The following is a 16,820-nucleotide window of genomic DNA, read 5'->3' as shown; positions in this document are numbered from 1 at the left end:
ACTGTGGGTGAGGATACACTTGCAGCACCTAAATTGGCTTCCTCTGTCTTCCAACTCTCTTGTAAGCCCTTAAGTTACCACTTCTGACCTCTGCCCCCGAATATCAAATTTGCTGGTATTTGAAATTTCTTGCAATGACATTGTGAATGCTGCTGCTGCTGTTGCTGCTGATGGTGATGATGATGATTGGTGTACTATCCACATTAGGTCTCTGAGAAGTATTCATAGTTCTTCAGTAGTAGTTATTCATTCTGTATACCGTTGCACTGCATGAGCACCCCATTGTTTAAAAGCTTAGTGTATGATTATTTGGGGCATTCATTTGAGTTGTTCTTTACAAACAAACAAAACAAACAAGCAAAAACAAATGTTCTATGAGCAAAATAGTTTAATTTTCAGGGTGGGTAAATGCTATTTCCATCATAAGCATCTTGTGACTGGGTGACTGGTGTTGTATCTTGAATTGGAAGACTGAGATTCAAATAGGTCATCACTTATCCAAGGAAATTTACTACTAAGCCTCACACCCAAGTTTGAAGCAAGGTTCTTTAGATCATCCGGCCAGCCTCCAAGAGATCTTTCAGACAGGTGAGTTTTGGTTATTTACCATAGAAAAAATTTCTTTTGTAAATGAGTAAGACGATAGTCTTGAAAACCATGTCAATGTTCCTACAGCATGGCACCACATTTTATGTTAGAAGAACTAAAGCATCAAATTGCTTCTGACACTTCTGTTTCTTGTTTTGGAGGAAATGTGTGCTTTCTACCTCATGCTAGTGAAGGGCTGCTTCTCAAAAGCCCAACAGCACTCACAACTATATCTTCATTGTTGGTTGTCTACCTCAGTAAAGAAAGCAGGAAGGATCTCCTGGGGGAGCAAAACCAGCCCTCTCTATAAAACTATGTAGATAAACCCTTTTACAACGATTCTCTAGAATAACAGAACCAAAATACTGAATGTCACTGGGTAGTCCTTTCACCCAGTGGAAAATCAAGCACTCAACTGATTTGGACAGGGAACTATCAGGTAGGAGAGTTGCAACATACACGCGCGCACACACACAGAGACAGAAACAGAGACAGAGAGACAGACAGAGACAGAGAGACAGAGACAGACAGAGACAGAGACAGACAGAGAGAGACAGAGACAGAGAGAGGGGAAATATAAACAACTGGAGAATTGACTCACAATAATTTTGGAATTTGAGAACTCTTGAGATTTACCATCTGCAGGCAGAAAAACAGTTGTTAGAGTAATTTAGTCTACTTTCAAAGGCATGAGAACAGGGTAAATAAATGTAATTGCCAACTCAAAGTCAGGAGAAAATTAGATGAGATGTTCCAGGTCAATGAGGCAAATAGAGAGGGAAAGACTGCTCCGTCCTTGACTTTATACCTTTGGTAGATTCAAGCCTTCAGTGGATAGATGATGACCATCTAGATTGGGAGAGCAAGTTTCATTATTAAGTCAACCCATTCAAATATTTCCATCAACACATTTAGTGACAGAGCACAAAACAATATTTAATCTGAGTAACTCATGCACAACATCAAGTTGGCACATGACATTAATGATCATGTTTGTGGTAGTTGTAATGAAATTGCCCCCCATCAATACTAGGGTCCCCAGTTGGTGGAATTGTTTGGAAAGAATTAAGAAATATAGCCTTGTTGGAGGTGTGTGTGTCACTCGGGGAAAGCTTTGAGGTTTCAACAGACTTGAACCTTTTCAAACGTGCTCTCTGGCTCCTGCTTAAGGATCAAGATGTGAACCCTCAGTGTCTGCCCCAGCCATGCCCTCATTCCACCATCATAAATTCTAAACCTCGAGAACTGGAAGTTGGCTTAGTCACAGTGTTTTATCACAACAATACAGATGCAACTAATACAATATGTACTCACATTCACAAGAACTCTATCTCAGGTTGTGCTCCCTCTTAGAAGGTGCAAGATGGGAAAGAACATTTCATGGGGAGTCGGGTCTCTTTTTCTACCCTTACCAGATGAGACAGTTGACTCCTATTATGTAACATTCCCGTAGAGACATGAGCAAACACTTTATTTACCCCAGATAAAGACACCAAAGACAGGTCAAAGAAAGGCTCTCATCCACATCTAGCTTAGGAAACTTAGCATTCGCAGGAGCACAGACAACTCAAAGACAGATGCAATGATGAAAATCCCACCCCAGAATGAGTGACAATTCATTTCAGCTCAATTCTTATAACTCTCTACATGACTTGGAGGCAAGTAGTTTCACCAGGTCAGAGAAGTCTCTTCTACCCAGCAACTACTAGCAATAAAAAAAACCTTGGGGAGGGGGTCTTGTATATGTTGTAATTTTCACAAACTTCCTATGTGTTGTGAGTTTCATTTATTTTCTGAGTCTTAATGAATCTTCCTTAATGAATGTTTCAATTTGGAGGAAATGACTACACAATGTTCCTACTTTGAGGTGTCTCAGAGCTTCTATTCTGTTCGATTCTCTAGATTTTCCAAATAACAATGGAGAGAGAACCAAATTTACTCATTTTTCTCATCAGTCTGGTAACTGAATATAGCTTAATTCAGACAGACTCACAATTCCAGGCTGTTTTCTGAATTTCTAAACAAATGGCAGGACAGAGTTCAGAGAACACTCTGAACTTTTTGACAATTAGGCATTTGGGCCTAATCAGAACATGATGCTTTAGTGGCCAGACTGTATAAAGATATGCACAATTTTCCTTTCCTTAGAGGAGTCTTCCTCTGCAGCTAGGCTACCCTGAAACTATCTACCCCGGGCCAATCTCAAACTCGTAGCTTTTCTTCTGCCTCAGCCTCTTGTGCGCTTCAATTGTCATCAGACCTACCTGAAGAAAGGTTTCCTGTATAAATCATCTCATTCTTCTTGCAATCCACCTTTCTAAGTAAAAGATAAGAAAAGTAATCACTGTAAAAGGGTAAAGTGGTAGACTTTGAATGAAGCATACTGATTTTTGTCTTAATAAAATCACTCTGTCCTAATTAACTCAGTAATAAAAATATCATAGAGCTGGTTTGAAGAACCATTCAAACACTTAGCCTGTCCCAAACTATATATAGTTCAGGGAACTTCTATGAAATTAAAAGGGCTATTCTGAACTGATTTTGTGATGGAAGATTTTTTAATATCCCAGAACTTGGGGAGCTGCAGATGTCTTCCCTAAAGAAGACATGATGTGCTTTTCACAACAGCTCTCGAATACCAGGAGAAGAGGTTGTGACATAAACTAACAGCAGAACCTAGGATCACACCTTATACTGCTGTGGATGCAGCAGCAGGGCTGGGTGGCCTGCCTTCACTCCCCCACTCAAGAATCTAATGTCTAAGATTAATTATTACAGTTAATGGGATTTTTTCAGCAGTCTAAATACGCAACTCTTGCATTTCAAATGAAATCAATACTGTACGTTGATTTCATCCTGTTATCTGGGGTTCTATTGATAATAAAGATATAAACATCTTGTCCAAGGGATTGAACCATACTTAAGTATACTGATGACTAACTATAGAAAAGACTGATCACAAAAGAATGGTTATTTGCTGGCCTCTGAGAACTCACATAATAAAAGAGTTCCTGCAGTAATGTAATTTTTCCTTAATTATCAGACTAACTTAAATTTTTATATGACCCAGTGTGGTTTGCATAGTGTATTCATCAGCTGTGCATCGTGTGATAAAATACCTGAGATAGCCATCTTAAAACGAAGAAATAATTCCTTAGGACTCATGGCTTTAGGACTTTCAGTTCACTGCTGGTTCAATCTGCTGTCTTAGAACCTGTGATGAGGCAGAACATCATTGCAGACAGCATAGTTTAGAATAAATCTGCTCACCTATCATGGGTGCCAGAAAGCAGATGGATGGATGGATGGATGGATGGATGGATGGATGGATGGATGGATGGACAGATGGACAGATGATAGATAGATAGATAGATAGATAGATAGATAGATAGATAGATAGATAGACAGACAGACAGATAGATGAGAGAGAAGGGGAGCAGTACTGCAGTAAGTGCTTCAGAGGTGTGGTCTCAATGAGATCTCCTGAAAGTTTTGCTGCCTCCTCATAGCACCACAAGATGGCAGCCCAGCTTTTAACATGTAGTCTGTTACATGGGGCCATTTAAATTAGAACATGCTGTAAAAAATGATTTTCTTTTGGTAGCCTAGAAATTGGGTATTTGCCATGTTAAGAATACCTTTAATAGTAGTATTCAATAAAACTTTGAGGTGTTACATCTCTAATGATCCCACCCAATAAACAGCTAACTTGACATGTCATGATTTGTTGCTTAAGGAATTAAGCATATCTTTTGTGACTAGACTTGAAGAGGGCTCTTGGAAACATGAGTTGGATTTCCTCATGACTTTGTCTATATACCTGTCAAACTTGATAATCTTTCTTGATATCCTTTCCTGATAATAAATATTAGTTATGGGCCCTTTCAGTCCTTTCAACAAATCACCAAACCTAGGATGGTCTTGGAGACCCTGGATAAGGAAGCAAAGTAAATTATTTTAATCTTTGACTTCTGAATTATTTGAATAATAAAAAAAAGCACTATAAGGAGGAAGAGTGGATATCCATCTGTAGAAGAATGGAATTAACTGCATATCTCTAACTTTATGCAAAAATAAATTCAAAATTAATTGAACATAAAGCCTGAAATTCAGAAACTGCTGTAGACATAGAGAATTCACTTCAAAGTATAGGTTTAGGGATAGGCAAGAGTTTTAAGAACAGAACTCCAGTAGTACAGGAAGTGGCCCAAGAATTAACAATAGGACTTCATGAAATTAAACACTTTCTGCCCAGCAAACAATCAACAAAGTAAGCAGACTGCCTATAGAATGGGAGATACTTCAAACAAGGGATTAATACCTACAATATAACTAAAATATATTAAACCTCCACTAAAACAAAACAAAGCAAGCCAATAAGCAAAAGACATGTTCAATATCATTAGCCACCAGGGAAATCCAGTTAAAAGCAATGAGATTCTAGCTCGCCTGTGTCAGAATAGCTACCATAAAGAAAAGACACAACATCCAGTGCTGGTGGGAATATGGGGAAGGAGGAGCTCTTATTCACTGTTGGCAAAAGTGTAAACAAATATAGCCATTATGGATGAATGACATATTCATAATATGAATAATTCTGGAAAAAATATAGAACCAGTTATCCATCCATTCCATGTTTGGATAGATCGAAAGGACTCTATAGTCTGCCACAAAGACATTTGTACATTCATGTTTATTGCTGCATAACTTAAAATAGTTAGGAAATGGTAACAGCCTAGATCTCCATAACAGATGAATGGTTAGTGAAAATGTGGTACATAGACACACAACATCACTTTACTCACTGTAAAAACCAATGAAATCATGAAAATTTCAGAAATGGATAGATCTAGAAAGTATATTATAATTGTCTCTCATATGTGGTTCATAGCTTAAAATGTCTCCATGTACTAGTGAGAGGTCAGTGCCGGTGTAGCTTATGAAGCCAGTAAGGAGGCTACTAGAGGAGGGATACAGTTGTTGAGGAAAGGTGAGGGGGTGGGCAACAAGACATGTAAAGTTAAAAAAAAGAAAAAGAGGCTGTGGAAGATTATAAGGGAGATAAACACAGGCATGAAAAGATGGAGAATAACATAAATACATAGAAATTTTACTTGAAATGTCCTAATGTAACTTAATGTTTTAATTTTAAAACTTGTAAGTAAAAACTGAAATTTATTTAGAAGGAAACACAAAATAAATAAAGGCAGGTAAAAATATCCACAAACTATACATTCAGCAAAGGAACAGTATCTGGAATCTATACATTTCACATTTCAACATTAAAAGAGCAAACAATTTTATTATAAAATAAGCCAAAATCATGAAAGACAATCACCTTACTGAGAAAAATAAATAAATGAAAAATAAGTTTATGAAAAGATTTTCAACATTAGCTATTAAATAAAGGTGAATTAAGAGCATTAAGTGGGCTGAGGAGATGGCTAGTCTTTAGAGTGATTGGTACACAAGTGTAAGAATCCGAGTTTGAATTCTTGGTTCCCATGTGTCAATACAAAGCTAGGAATGGATAGTTCTAACCCCAGTGCCTCAGGAGAAGACAGGAGGATCCCCGTGGGTTACTAGATGGCCAATCTAGCAGAACAGAAGAGCTTTAGGCTCAGTGAGAGAAGCCATATCAAAAAACAAGGTGGAGAACTTTCATCGGAATTATGCCCAAACTTGACCTCTGTCTTCCACACACCATGCCTGCCGATCTGAATTTGAAGCCTGGACCTACATGGTAGAGAGAACTAACTCCTGCAAGTTGTCCTCTGACCTCCCTATGTGTGCCATGACTTGAATGTCCATACACATACATGTGTGCATAGGCAAACAACACAGAAATGTAAATAATTTTTCCAAAAATAAAATTGAAGTACAATCAGCATTTTTACATTTCCCAAAGATAACAAAATCTTATGAACTAAGTCAATAGGGATGAGAAGATCTTATAAAGCTCTGAGTGGGCCGGAAGGTGGCAAATGAGTGTCTGAATTATACATGAGTTATCAGTCATGGTGAAAGAGGGGGAAGTAGAGTTACTATACATGGCTCCTTGCCGATAAATGCAGAGGCTGCTTCTGACAGCAGAATGAGCAAGCCAGTTGATGGAATCATGACATGACATTCCCCTGTCAAGAAAAGTAGTACCACCTACTCAACTGAAGACTTGATGGAAGTTTAATAAAGCAGAAACCATCAGGATCAAGAGACAATTATCATCAGGAGGGCTCAGAAAAAAAAAATGGGGATTCCACATAAGTAGAATACAAAACAATGCGATAAATAATATCCCACAGGAACCAGCCAGAGTGAAGGTGAGGGGCAGGGTTCACAGCACACTAGAGTTTGGAACTAGCAGTGATGGTGGTGGTGGTGGTGGTGGTTGTGAAGGAAGAGGGCTGTTTGGGGTACAGCCACAGCAACTGTGCTGATTCCTAGCCGATAACAGTATCAGTGGTATTCAGCAATCCTGGTGCTGGACTGGCAAGGATCGTAGATAAGCTGGAGCAGCCAGGAACTTGTTCATTAAATATCTTAACAGCTCTTTATCCTGCATTAACTGTTTCAGGCATTATATTAGGTGGATAAACCAACAAGTACCCATCATATGTCTAACTTACTAACAGGTTCAGGAGAACTAAGATTACTATATCATGATTCCTACTCTTCAAGGAATCAAAATCAACTTGAGTAGCAGATATGAGAACCAATAACTGTAGCAATTTGGTAATAATTGGGGAAGAAACAGAAACTAGTGTGTGATAGCATTTTGCTGGTGCTATAAAAGATCCCAAGACCCATATAGCCAAAAGAAGGGACTCACAAAGATTCCTAACATGATCTGTGGAATGGGTGCACACATACGAATACATATACAAAATTAATGAAGGGAAAAAAATCTTTCAAGTGTGTCTTAGTTTTAATGGTTTATTCAAACTGGGAGCCTCTAATCCTCCACGATATCACAGAAAAATGTGAAGTTACAAGGGGGAGAATCCTTTTGTTGTTATTCTGAAAACTCCAAGATTATTCAGAGAGCAAGAGATTCCTCTTTTGAAGTCCTGGGATGGGAACAGTGCCTAGAGCAACCTATTTGATCAATTCAAGTACGCAACCATTTTGAGTTTGTTGCTAGTGCAAACATTTCACTGGTGAGAGCCAACACGATACAAGAGAAAAGGCCCCGAAGTTTCAAGCTGGAACAATTTATTTTAATCAGTCCATGCTGGCACAGCTTGACCTTTGCATTTTCATGTAGTGTTGTTATGGTGAGCAAGCACCTTGTGGTACTTAAAAGCCAAATGGCCATTTATGTTTTTGTTTGTTTGTTTTTGACAAAAGGATGTTCAAACCTGAAATGAAGGGCCGCAGCCTGGAACATTTAATTATTCATGCCTTGTCTTTTCTTCTTGTGAAGTTCCAAACACCCAGCAGAGTAATTTTAATGCTTTGAGACCTGGCCCAGTGTTTGTGAAGGTTTAAGAAAGTTACTTCAAATAAGTGAGCAAACTAAAGTGTCATGAAAGGCTATGTGCTCCAGGGAAGGCTATATGGGCTGAATGTCAGCTGGAATCCATTTCTAGATTTGTAAAGATGACTGCAGTTATCCACGGTCCTCCAAGACAGCCCTTACTTGGAAAGCCTTCTAACACACAATATTGCCTTTCTAATTATTGGAGCTGGAGCACACAGGCATCCTCAAGTCACTTCGATGAGTCAACCTAGCTTTCCCAGTTTCAATCTAGTCTTTGCTCCAGTAACTATAAACTCGTCCAAACTAATCTGGATGTTTCAGAGATACAACACAATGATCTCACCTTTTTCCTCCTACAGTTTTAGTCTTTAACTGGCACCAACATAGCCACACCCTCTCCCCAAACCTACCAATCAAGTGGGAGGCCCACCATTCCTACTGGCCAATTATCCTCACAGTGCTTCTGCAATCCCGCCTACTCACAAAGCTACTGGGAGCTGTCCCTCTGCACTCGCTGTATACAACAACCCCGTCCACGCTGCACTGGCAACAGTGCCACCGGCCCTTCCATCCTGGAGAAGAGGTCTACTATCACGCAAGGCCCAAGACCTCCCAAGAGATTCTAAGCAACTGCCTGCTAAAGGAAAGGGGAAAGCAACCCGAAACGCCAGACGCACATCCATCCTTCTGACCCCGGAAGTGGTTCTCCCCTGTTCACTCGATAGGGGCGGGCACAACCGCAGGTCTAGCCCGGCATGCTCCGGGCTTCCGGTGACCTCTGGCCCTTTTCTGTCGTCCGCTCCTGCTGCTTAGCGTGCTCGCTCGCGCGTTGCTTTCCTCCACGCTCCCGGCTTCCTCTCCACGCTGCCCGGTGACCGTGGCGCCCGCGACCGGCGCGGCGGCGGCGGAGGACAGTCGTCATGGCCGCCTCTAAGCCCGTAGAGGCGGCGATGGCGGCGGCTGCTGCGCCCGCTTCTGGAAATGGAGTGGGCAGTAGCGGTGGGACTGCGGCCCCCGGCTCGGGCGCGGGGACCCTGCCGCGATGGCACGTGGCGCTGGCCATCGGGGCGCCCCTGTTGCTGGGTGCTGGGGCCATGTACCTGTGGAGCCGAAGACGGAGGCGCCGGGAAGCCGGAGGCCGGGGCGACGCCAGCGGCCTGAAGCGCAACAGCGAACGAAAGACCCCAGAGGGCAGGGCCAGTCCGGCCCTGGGCAGTGGCCCCGACGGTTCTGGTGACTCCCTGGAAATGGTGAGAAGCCGCCCGGGCCGTAGAGGTGAAAAGGAGCGGATGCAGCTTTTCCTTGACCCGTTGTGCGGGTGGGGGCCCTCCCACCGGTCGGAAACTGCCGAGTGGCCGCATATGACTTTAAAGTCGTTCTGGTTGCCTTTATAGGGAATGGAATAGCAGCTCCAGGCTGGCTAGCATAGAGACGTTCTTTGACGATTTCCTTTGGGATCCAACAGAATACTTTGCTTTTCTTCTCAGTGACACAGCATTTATTCCTAGTGGTGTAGGTAAGGGAAACATGCACAAATAGAATAATTCCATTAAGCGAAGAAAGGCAAATTTCACGGAACGATTGGAGTTGTGATGTGAGTTGTTACTGTGATTCCCAAAACCAAAACTTTACTAAGAACCGTTTAATAACTAACAACCCATTCTTCTTTTGGAGTTACTTCTCTCCTGGTTTTGTGTGTGTGTGTGGGGGGGGTGGGTGGGTAACAACTATAGTTACAAAATTGAAAATAAAGTATCATTAAGTAGCTTTGTATATAGGGAATAAGCCAGTTTCTAAGGAACTGCGCCCCCGCCCCGCCCGTGCAGCACATCTTAAAATGCTCTATTTCATCTGGACATATACACGTGTCCAAGCTTGATAGTGCCTCATAAAGAGTCTCTGGTATTAGAACAAGCATTGGAGTGACGAACTGCTTTATCAGATCTGGTGGTCAGACTATTAAATCTTTTTGACAAGTTTGACAGCTGTCGGGAGAATTGGCATGGTCTGAGACTGAGTGAGATAAGGGACATTGTCTGGGTCTGGAGTTCTGTGGTGGTATTACCAGAATAAATCGAGTTCAGAGAAACCAGTGGGTAAATAACTCCCAGGTATATGCACATACATTCTTTATTCTTTATACACATGCATCCTGTATGCACTTTACGTTTATGAGAAAAAGTGTACAGTTAAATGAATGACAGATTTTCCATCCCATCCAGCTTGAAGACACATTGTTCTTTTACTAAGTTGCTTCAGAAGTTCTGATATATGACTATAGGGATACTGCTTACTGTGTGTGAGTCACTATGCTAGCCAGCAAAAAAGCTGCTTGTTCTCTCCTCTGAGGAAATTAAACGGCCAATTTCTAACCAGAATTTACAGTGTTGGAAGGAACCATGATCTTTGAGATGCCATTCTAGATTGTCCTGTCCAGCATTTTGTTTTGGTAAGCTCAGTTTATGTCATTGTCATCCTACTAGGCTAAGAGGATTAAAATATTAGCTCCCTTCTGTTTCATCCAGCGCTAAAATGTTAAAGCAAAGTTTTTAGGATGAAAGCCTAGCACTGGCCGCTTCAGCAAACTGATGAGCTACCAAACTCCAAGAAGCCCTTTACAGAGATAAATAATGGTAAAATGCAAAGATTTGTTTAGTGTTGCCACACTGGAAAGAGGGGCAATTAGTTGGTTCCAGTAACTTCCAAATTTTTAGGTTACTCATCAGAACTTTAAGGTTTAAATAAGGGGAGGATCAGGGCAAGAGGTATGGGAAATTAAGCAGCTCTGGTCAAGAAATGGTGTGGCAGTTCTGATCCTGCAAGAGGGATGGTGGGAGGGCTGAATGAAGGGGATTGGTCTGGTTCATACAAGACTACTAAGGGGATTGGTCTGGTTCGTACAAGACCACTAAGTGTGTCCCAGGGTGTGGAGACTCAGCTCAACCTCCAGGGTAATTACCCTAGTCTGAGGGGTGCTCTCTGGAATCCAAGTTAAGGACAATGGCTTAATCTCTGCGTTTAGTTGAGCTGAAGGTGACACAATGCAGAGATGTTAAGCTCTTGTCCTATTTTCAGTCATCAATGGGCCAAAATAAGATTTTTAAGGGCATTTTTTGGTTCTTTTTTTTTTTTTTTCCCCCGGACCTGGGGACTGAACCCAGGGCCTTGCGCTTCCTAGGCAAGCGCTTTACCACTGAGCTAAATCCCCAACCCCTTTAAGGGCATTTTTAGCAAAGCAACTTGTAAGTGCCTCTTAAGAAATGGTGCAGTTATGCGTGCCCGCGTAGGTGGGTGTCACGAGCCTTCTTCGACTCAGTTACTGTCTTGTATCACTTCCATATATATGAGATTTTGTACATGTGGAAATTTCATATCTAAAGTTTCTATTTCATTTTAATCTGGAATAGTAGAAAAGTGAACATTACACAAAAGTTTTTAGTTCTATAGAATTCATTAAGACTAAGGGGAGCTGGCTTAACAGTTAGAGTGCATACTGCTCTTGCAGAGAACACGAGTTTGATTCCCAGGACCCTTGTCTGATAGCTCACACTTGTAATTCCAGCTCCAGGAGGATCCAGTACCTGCAGTGTTCAAGGACACCCTCACTTGGTTGCACATAAGCACAAGCGTGCGTTCACACATACAGAACGGAGATAAATAAAGAAGAGTAGTTTTACAAATGAGTCTTTTAGCATTACATTGCAGTTTCAGCCACATCCCTTACCTCAGGCATTCTTATACTATGCTTAGTAAATCCTCTTGTCAGAACTGCAGCATTGTCTGCAGCAGTGCTAATGATTTCCATATTTGTAAGTGGCGTGTGGTTTCTATAAAGAATAATTTTGCTTGGCCTGACTTCTGTCAAATTCTCTGAGTACTTGAACTGCTTTAAAAAGATTATTATTTGTTCCAAACTAAAACTGAGCAAAACACTTGCATATACCATTTTCTTACCTCACTCACCATGTAGAATTTAGGAATGTGTTCCTGAAATCTTGCTTGGAATTACTAAATTATTGTTTAGCAAAGCAACATTAAAAATCTTCATATTTTCTAATGGAAATGTATATTCTTAACTGTTGGTAAACAATAAATATTGAGAATGTTTGACTTTTAAAAATGAATTTCCTTAGCATCATTAAGAGTGTCTATTGACGCTCATCCTAATATGTATTACCTGTAGTTGGAGGAATTGCTCTGCCTTAGCGTTTGTTCCAGCTGAAGGAAAACCAGGGTTTCTGGGTGCTGTGTTAATTCTCCAGCTGAGCAAAACCTACATCTTTAACAGAATTAAGGAATCACCAGGTATCTTTTCAGGGTTCAGTGTTAGCCAACTGAATAGAAAACCTGTTTAGTTTTGTTTTTGGGCTTAACGTTTGCCCGAATATAAAATGAAGTAGTGATAGATGTTCCCTGCGTGAGGTGGGCCACATCCAGTTATCAGTTGTTTGAGGCAGTAAAAGCTTGGAAGATCAGCAAAGCTGTTCCTGTTGGTTTTGAGTAATGAAAATTTCAAGATATCATTCAAAATATTTGACAGTTGAAAGTTTCTGAGTGAGGTAAAGTATTAAACCATGTTCCATTTAAGTAGTTGTAGAATTTACCAGTGTTCTGTCTTACTTTAGTAGGTTTTTCAAATTTTAATTACAGATTTTCAAAATTGGGAGATCTTCCATGATACTTCTCACTCCAAATTTGAGCTACCACAAAGGATTAGCCAATACACACTAAGCCTAGTATTCTAGGCCTAGGTTGTACTAATAAATATGCACTAGTTTAAGAGCAGTATCAATTTCATAACTTTATTAATTTCATTGTAACTTTTTATTCTGTTAAATTTTAAGTTCAGTGGTAAGGAGAAAGTAGCTGTTGTTAGTCTTTTGTTTTTATTTAAGTGATTGTACATATGGTTATGTGCACCTGAGTGAAAATGCCCCTGGAGACCGGAGGGATCAGATTCTCCTGGAGCTGGGGTTAGAGGCGTTTGTGAGCAGACCAGCATGGGTGCTGGAACAGAACTCAGGTTGGTCCAAGAGCAGTCAGTGTGTGGTATTGTGGAGTGGTCTCTACCACCACCCTGCACCCTCTTGTTAAGCAGTGTCTCACTGTCTAGCACTGGCTGGCCTAGACACCGAAGTACTGGGATTAAAGACATACATGGCCAGACCTAGCTTTAGTAATTAAAAAAAAAGTATCAAGGATTACTGGTGACCCTCTTATTATAAATACTTTTCTTAACCTTAGTAATATTTTATATTGCCCTTTTAATAACTTTTTCTCTTCCTAAAACACATTTTACTGATTTTATTTGCTTTTCAATATCACCAATTGTTAGTATTTTTCCCAGTCTCTTCTGCTTTTTTCCTTTTAATGACCTTCATGGTTCTGTTGTAAGAATTCTTACATACTCTACTACTTCCATGGATGTTAGCCAGACTTCTCACGAGGTCTAACTTAAAAGGAATCTTCATTTGTCTCACAAGTATTTTAGTCTCCTCCTTTTCCTAATCACACCTCCTCTTAAATGATGTGTCTCATCAGATGTCCCCAGCAGAGCCTTGGGTGTCATCACTCTCTCTCTCTTTACCACTCTTATGATCTCTATATCTAATCAGTAAATAGAAGCAGAATATTCTCCACCATATCTTAACCAGCTAACTGATCCACTCCCACTGCTGTCACTCCTCACCTGAATGGCTGCTGTCTCTTTATATTTACTTTTTAAAGCAGTCAGCTCTGTCCAGGTCTCCGTCCATCTTTGGATTCAGCACATGGTGAATCAAAGATACTGGGGGTCAGAGGATTGCACAACTATTGAACATGGACACTTTTACCACTCCCAGATCACACAGTAATGATTTACATAGCACTCACATCTTACTAGGTAATGAGTAATTTAGAGATGGTTGAAAGTACACAGGAAAGGGCTGGACATAGTAGCTTAGTTGGTAGAGTGCTTGGTTAGCTTAAGCTTGCACAAATCCCTTCGTTTGATTCCCAGTGCTGCATAAAACCAGGTGTGGCATGTGCTTACAGTCCTAGCTTGAGGTAGAAGGAGGAGGAGCATCCTGTACTACATAGGGAACAGTACATATAAAGTCATAGCTGCTTGGGAAATGACTTGAGTCCACAAGTTTGAAACTAATCTGGCCAGGAGACCAGAAGAGCATGACTTGCTGAAACAAAACAGTTATGCTAGCAGATGCACCCAAGTACTAGGCAAATAGTGCATAGGGGATTTGAATATCCACAGATTTTGTTGTGGGATGAAGTTCTAGAACTAATCCTCTGGCTACTGAAGAACAACTGTAGTCTTCTACCTCATTGTCCCTATTAGATTAGATCCCAGGAGTCCCATGCTTAAAATGATAAATCTCCTTAGTGCAGATAAAGTTCCTTTTATCTTGAATGATGTTTCTCAATGGAGTTAATTCTCTGTAACCTTTCTACTCTATCCTCATGCCTGAGTAGTGGAATTACAGGAATATGTTACCACACTCAGCAGCCATTTGCTGTTGATTCTGGTCTGGTCATTGGATGGTCTGTGGGCATTTCCTCTCACACAGTCTCATAAAAGACAACAGTGAAGTCACCTTACCTTTGCTGAAATCCTGCTCTGTGTAATTCCGTAATTCCCCGGGTTATATACAACACTTTTAGAGTACTAGAGTTTCTTTTTTTTTTTTTTAAGATTTATTTATTTTTTATGTATGTGAGTACACTGTCGATGTCTTCAGACACACCAGAAGAGGGCATCAGATCTCACTTCAGATGGTTGTGAGCCACCATGTGGTTGCTGGGATTTGAACTCAGGACCTCAGGAAGAGCAGTCAGTGCTCTTAACCACTGAGCCATCTCTCCAGCCCAGTACTAGAGTTTCTTATTCCCACCTTTATTACTCTTGTAGTCTTGAATCTGTGAAAACTGTGGTTGGCTCTATTTTCTTTTCTCAGAACTTAATGAAGTGCCTAGCATACAGCAGATATTTGAAACTAATTTCAAGTATAAGTTTATAGGCATAAATATATAATGACTGTTGACTCCTTATTTAGAATGATTCAACCTAAAATTTGTCAACTTTATGAAGTATGAAAGCAACAAACCTTCAGTAGACACTTTAGAATTTTCATCTTGTCCCAGGTGAGGTGGTATGTCCTATAGAATAATCTTCTGCAGTTATGGGCAGCAGAAGAGCACCACAGGTATAGGGTTGTGGGTAAACCACCAGCACTCTGTATTTTACTATGATGCTAAGCTAGCTTAGGTTCACTACATGCATGTTTACTTGGGATATTTTCTTTTTATTTTTTTTTTGTTTTGTTTTAACATGCTCTAACATAACCATGTCAAAAGACTTGTTTAGATGCCAGTCCTTTTCTAGTGTTTTGCACATGTCTATTAATTCTTTGGGGTTGATACTTTTCCTTCCTGAAATACTTTCTTTTTTTTTTTTTTTTTTTTTTTTTCCTATTCTTTTTTTCGGAGCTGGGGATCGAACCCAGGGCCTTGCGCTTGCTAGGCAAGCGCTCTACCACTGAGCCAAATCCCCAACCCCCCTGAAATACTTTCTTGATTGTTCATTAGCCATTTGGTTTCAGAGAAGATTATAATAAGCAGCTTTCATTAACAATTACTGAAACTTTACTAAACCTTTTATTGCAAACTGTAACTTGTTTTTTAGAGGACCGCCTCTTCGAGACATGATGGGCAATTTTTGCTCTTGACAAATTCTAACGAATAGTAATGTTTGTTGAAGAGAGGAAAGACATGCTTGGTGCTTTTCCTCATTTCCTAAACGTATAGTCTGAGATACTTATTTTGATTGTTTCACCCCATAGGTTTGGATTTATGTGCATATTACTATTCCTTGAAATGATAATTTTCTTGCCAGCTGTGTGGTCTGATCTATAGATTGGGATTTCAGTATTTGATTAGTCATAATTCATTGGAAAGTGGTCATTTACTTGTTTTCTATGCTGATATGTAGCATGTTCCTTTAGGAAGAGCTACTTTGTTGTTTTTTGTATAGTTGTGTCTGAATCTCTGTGTCTACAAAGAATTGGTGCCATAGGTGCCAAATCTATGATGCTTGAGAACCTTATATGTGTGTATGTAAATTATAGTTTTGAATAAAGTGTACATCATACATGATCACAAGCTGAAGAACACATGTTAGATGTTAGCTTATTAATTATTTTGGAATAATAAAAATAAAGAGTGTATATGTATAGTATAGATTCAAGGTCTGATTCAGATCTGTTTTAGGCCTAATCACAGTATTTGTCAGCAGCAGTTAAGTTTTTGTTGTTGTTTTTCTCCCTTGATTATTTTTATTCCATAGTTCAAATTCATGGACACAGAAAGCCAAATGTGTGGTGGTAAGTTTAGGGCTTGGGGAATATCTGGCTCAGAGAGTAATATGCTTACAGATCAATATGAGTTTAGGTCCCTAGTGCCACGTAAAATGCATTGTAGACCCTAGCATCGAGGAAAGAGATGCATGCTTCTAGTGGTTCACTGGCCAACTAATGTAGGCAAAATTGATATCAGGTCTAGTGAGAGACACTGTCTCAAAAAATATGGTAGAAAAGCAACTGAGGGAGATGTCCCAACATTACCCTCTGATTACCACACACAAACCCAGGGAACTAAATTGTGCTTTCCCAGCAAAGAGGAAAATATCTGGTTGTGCTGGTGATCCCATTTGTATGGAGTAAATGTATAGTGAGCATTGTACCTTAATCTTTCCTTT

General features: G+C 40.3%; 1 protein-coding gene and 1 long non-coding RNA gene across 3 annotated transcripts in view; one reads left to right on the top strand and one right to left on the bottom strand.

Moving 5' to 3' along the window:
* Nucleotides 1-1,240: 1,240 nt before the first annotated feature.
* On the bottom strand, nt 1,241-6,628 carry LOC108352328 (uncharacterized). The gene is made up of 3 exons (XR_001840495.3): nt 3,708-6,628; nt 2,853-2,905; nt 1,241-1,437 (listed from the first exon to the last, which is right to left on the bottom strand). It is a non-coding gene; the product is annotated as an uncharacterized LOC108352328 (long non-coding RNA).
* A 2,197-nt stretch (nt 6,629-8,825) lies between these two features.
* Nucleotides 8,826-16,820, top strand: part of Tomm70 (translocase of outer mitochondrial membrane 70) — a 38,466-nt gene continuing 30,471 nt past the window's right edge. Inside the window, exon 1 of one of the 2 annotated variants that reach the window (XM_008768645.4) lies at nt 8,826-9,318. In XM_008768645.4, the coding sequence (XP_008766867.1) occupies nt 8,989-9,318 (330 nt within the window). In that variant the 5' untranslated portion in view covers nt 8,826-8,988. The remainder of the gene's footprint in view (nt 9,319-16,820) is intronic. The other variant, NM_212519.2, reaches the window with a different exon arrangement.

Source organism: Rattus norvegicus, chromosome 11, assembly GCF_036323735.1.
Source record: "Rattus norvegicus strain BN/NHsdMcwi chromosome 11, GRCr8, whole genome shotgun sequence".
Classification (NCBI taxonomy): domain Eukaryota; kingdom Metazoa; phylum Chordata; class Mammalia; order Rodentia; family Muridae; genus Rattus; species Rattus norvegicus.
The sequence above is the reverse complement of the archived record's forward strand: the minus strand, read 5'-3'. Positions and strand labels throughout refer to the sequence as shown.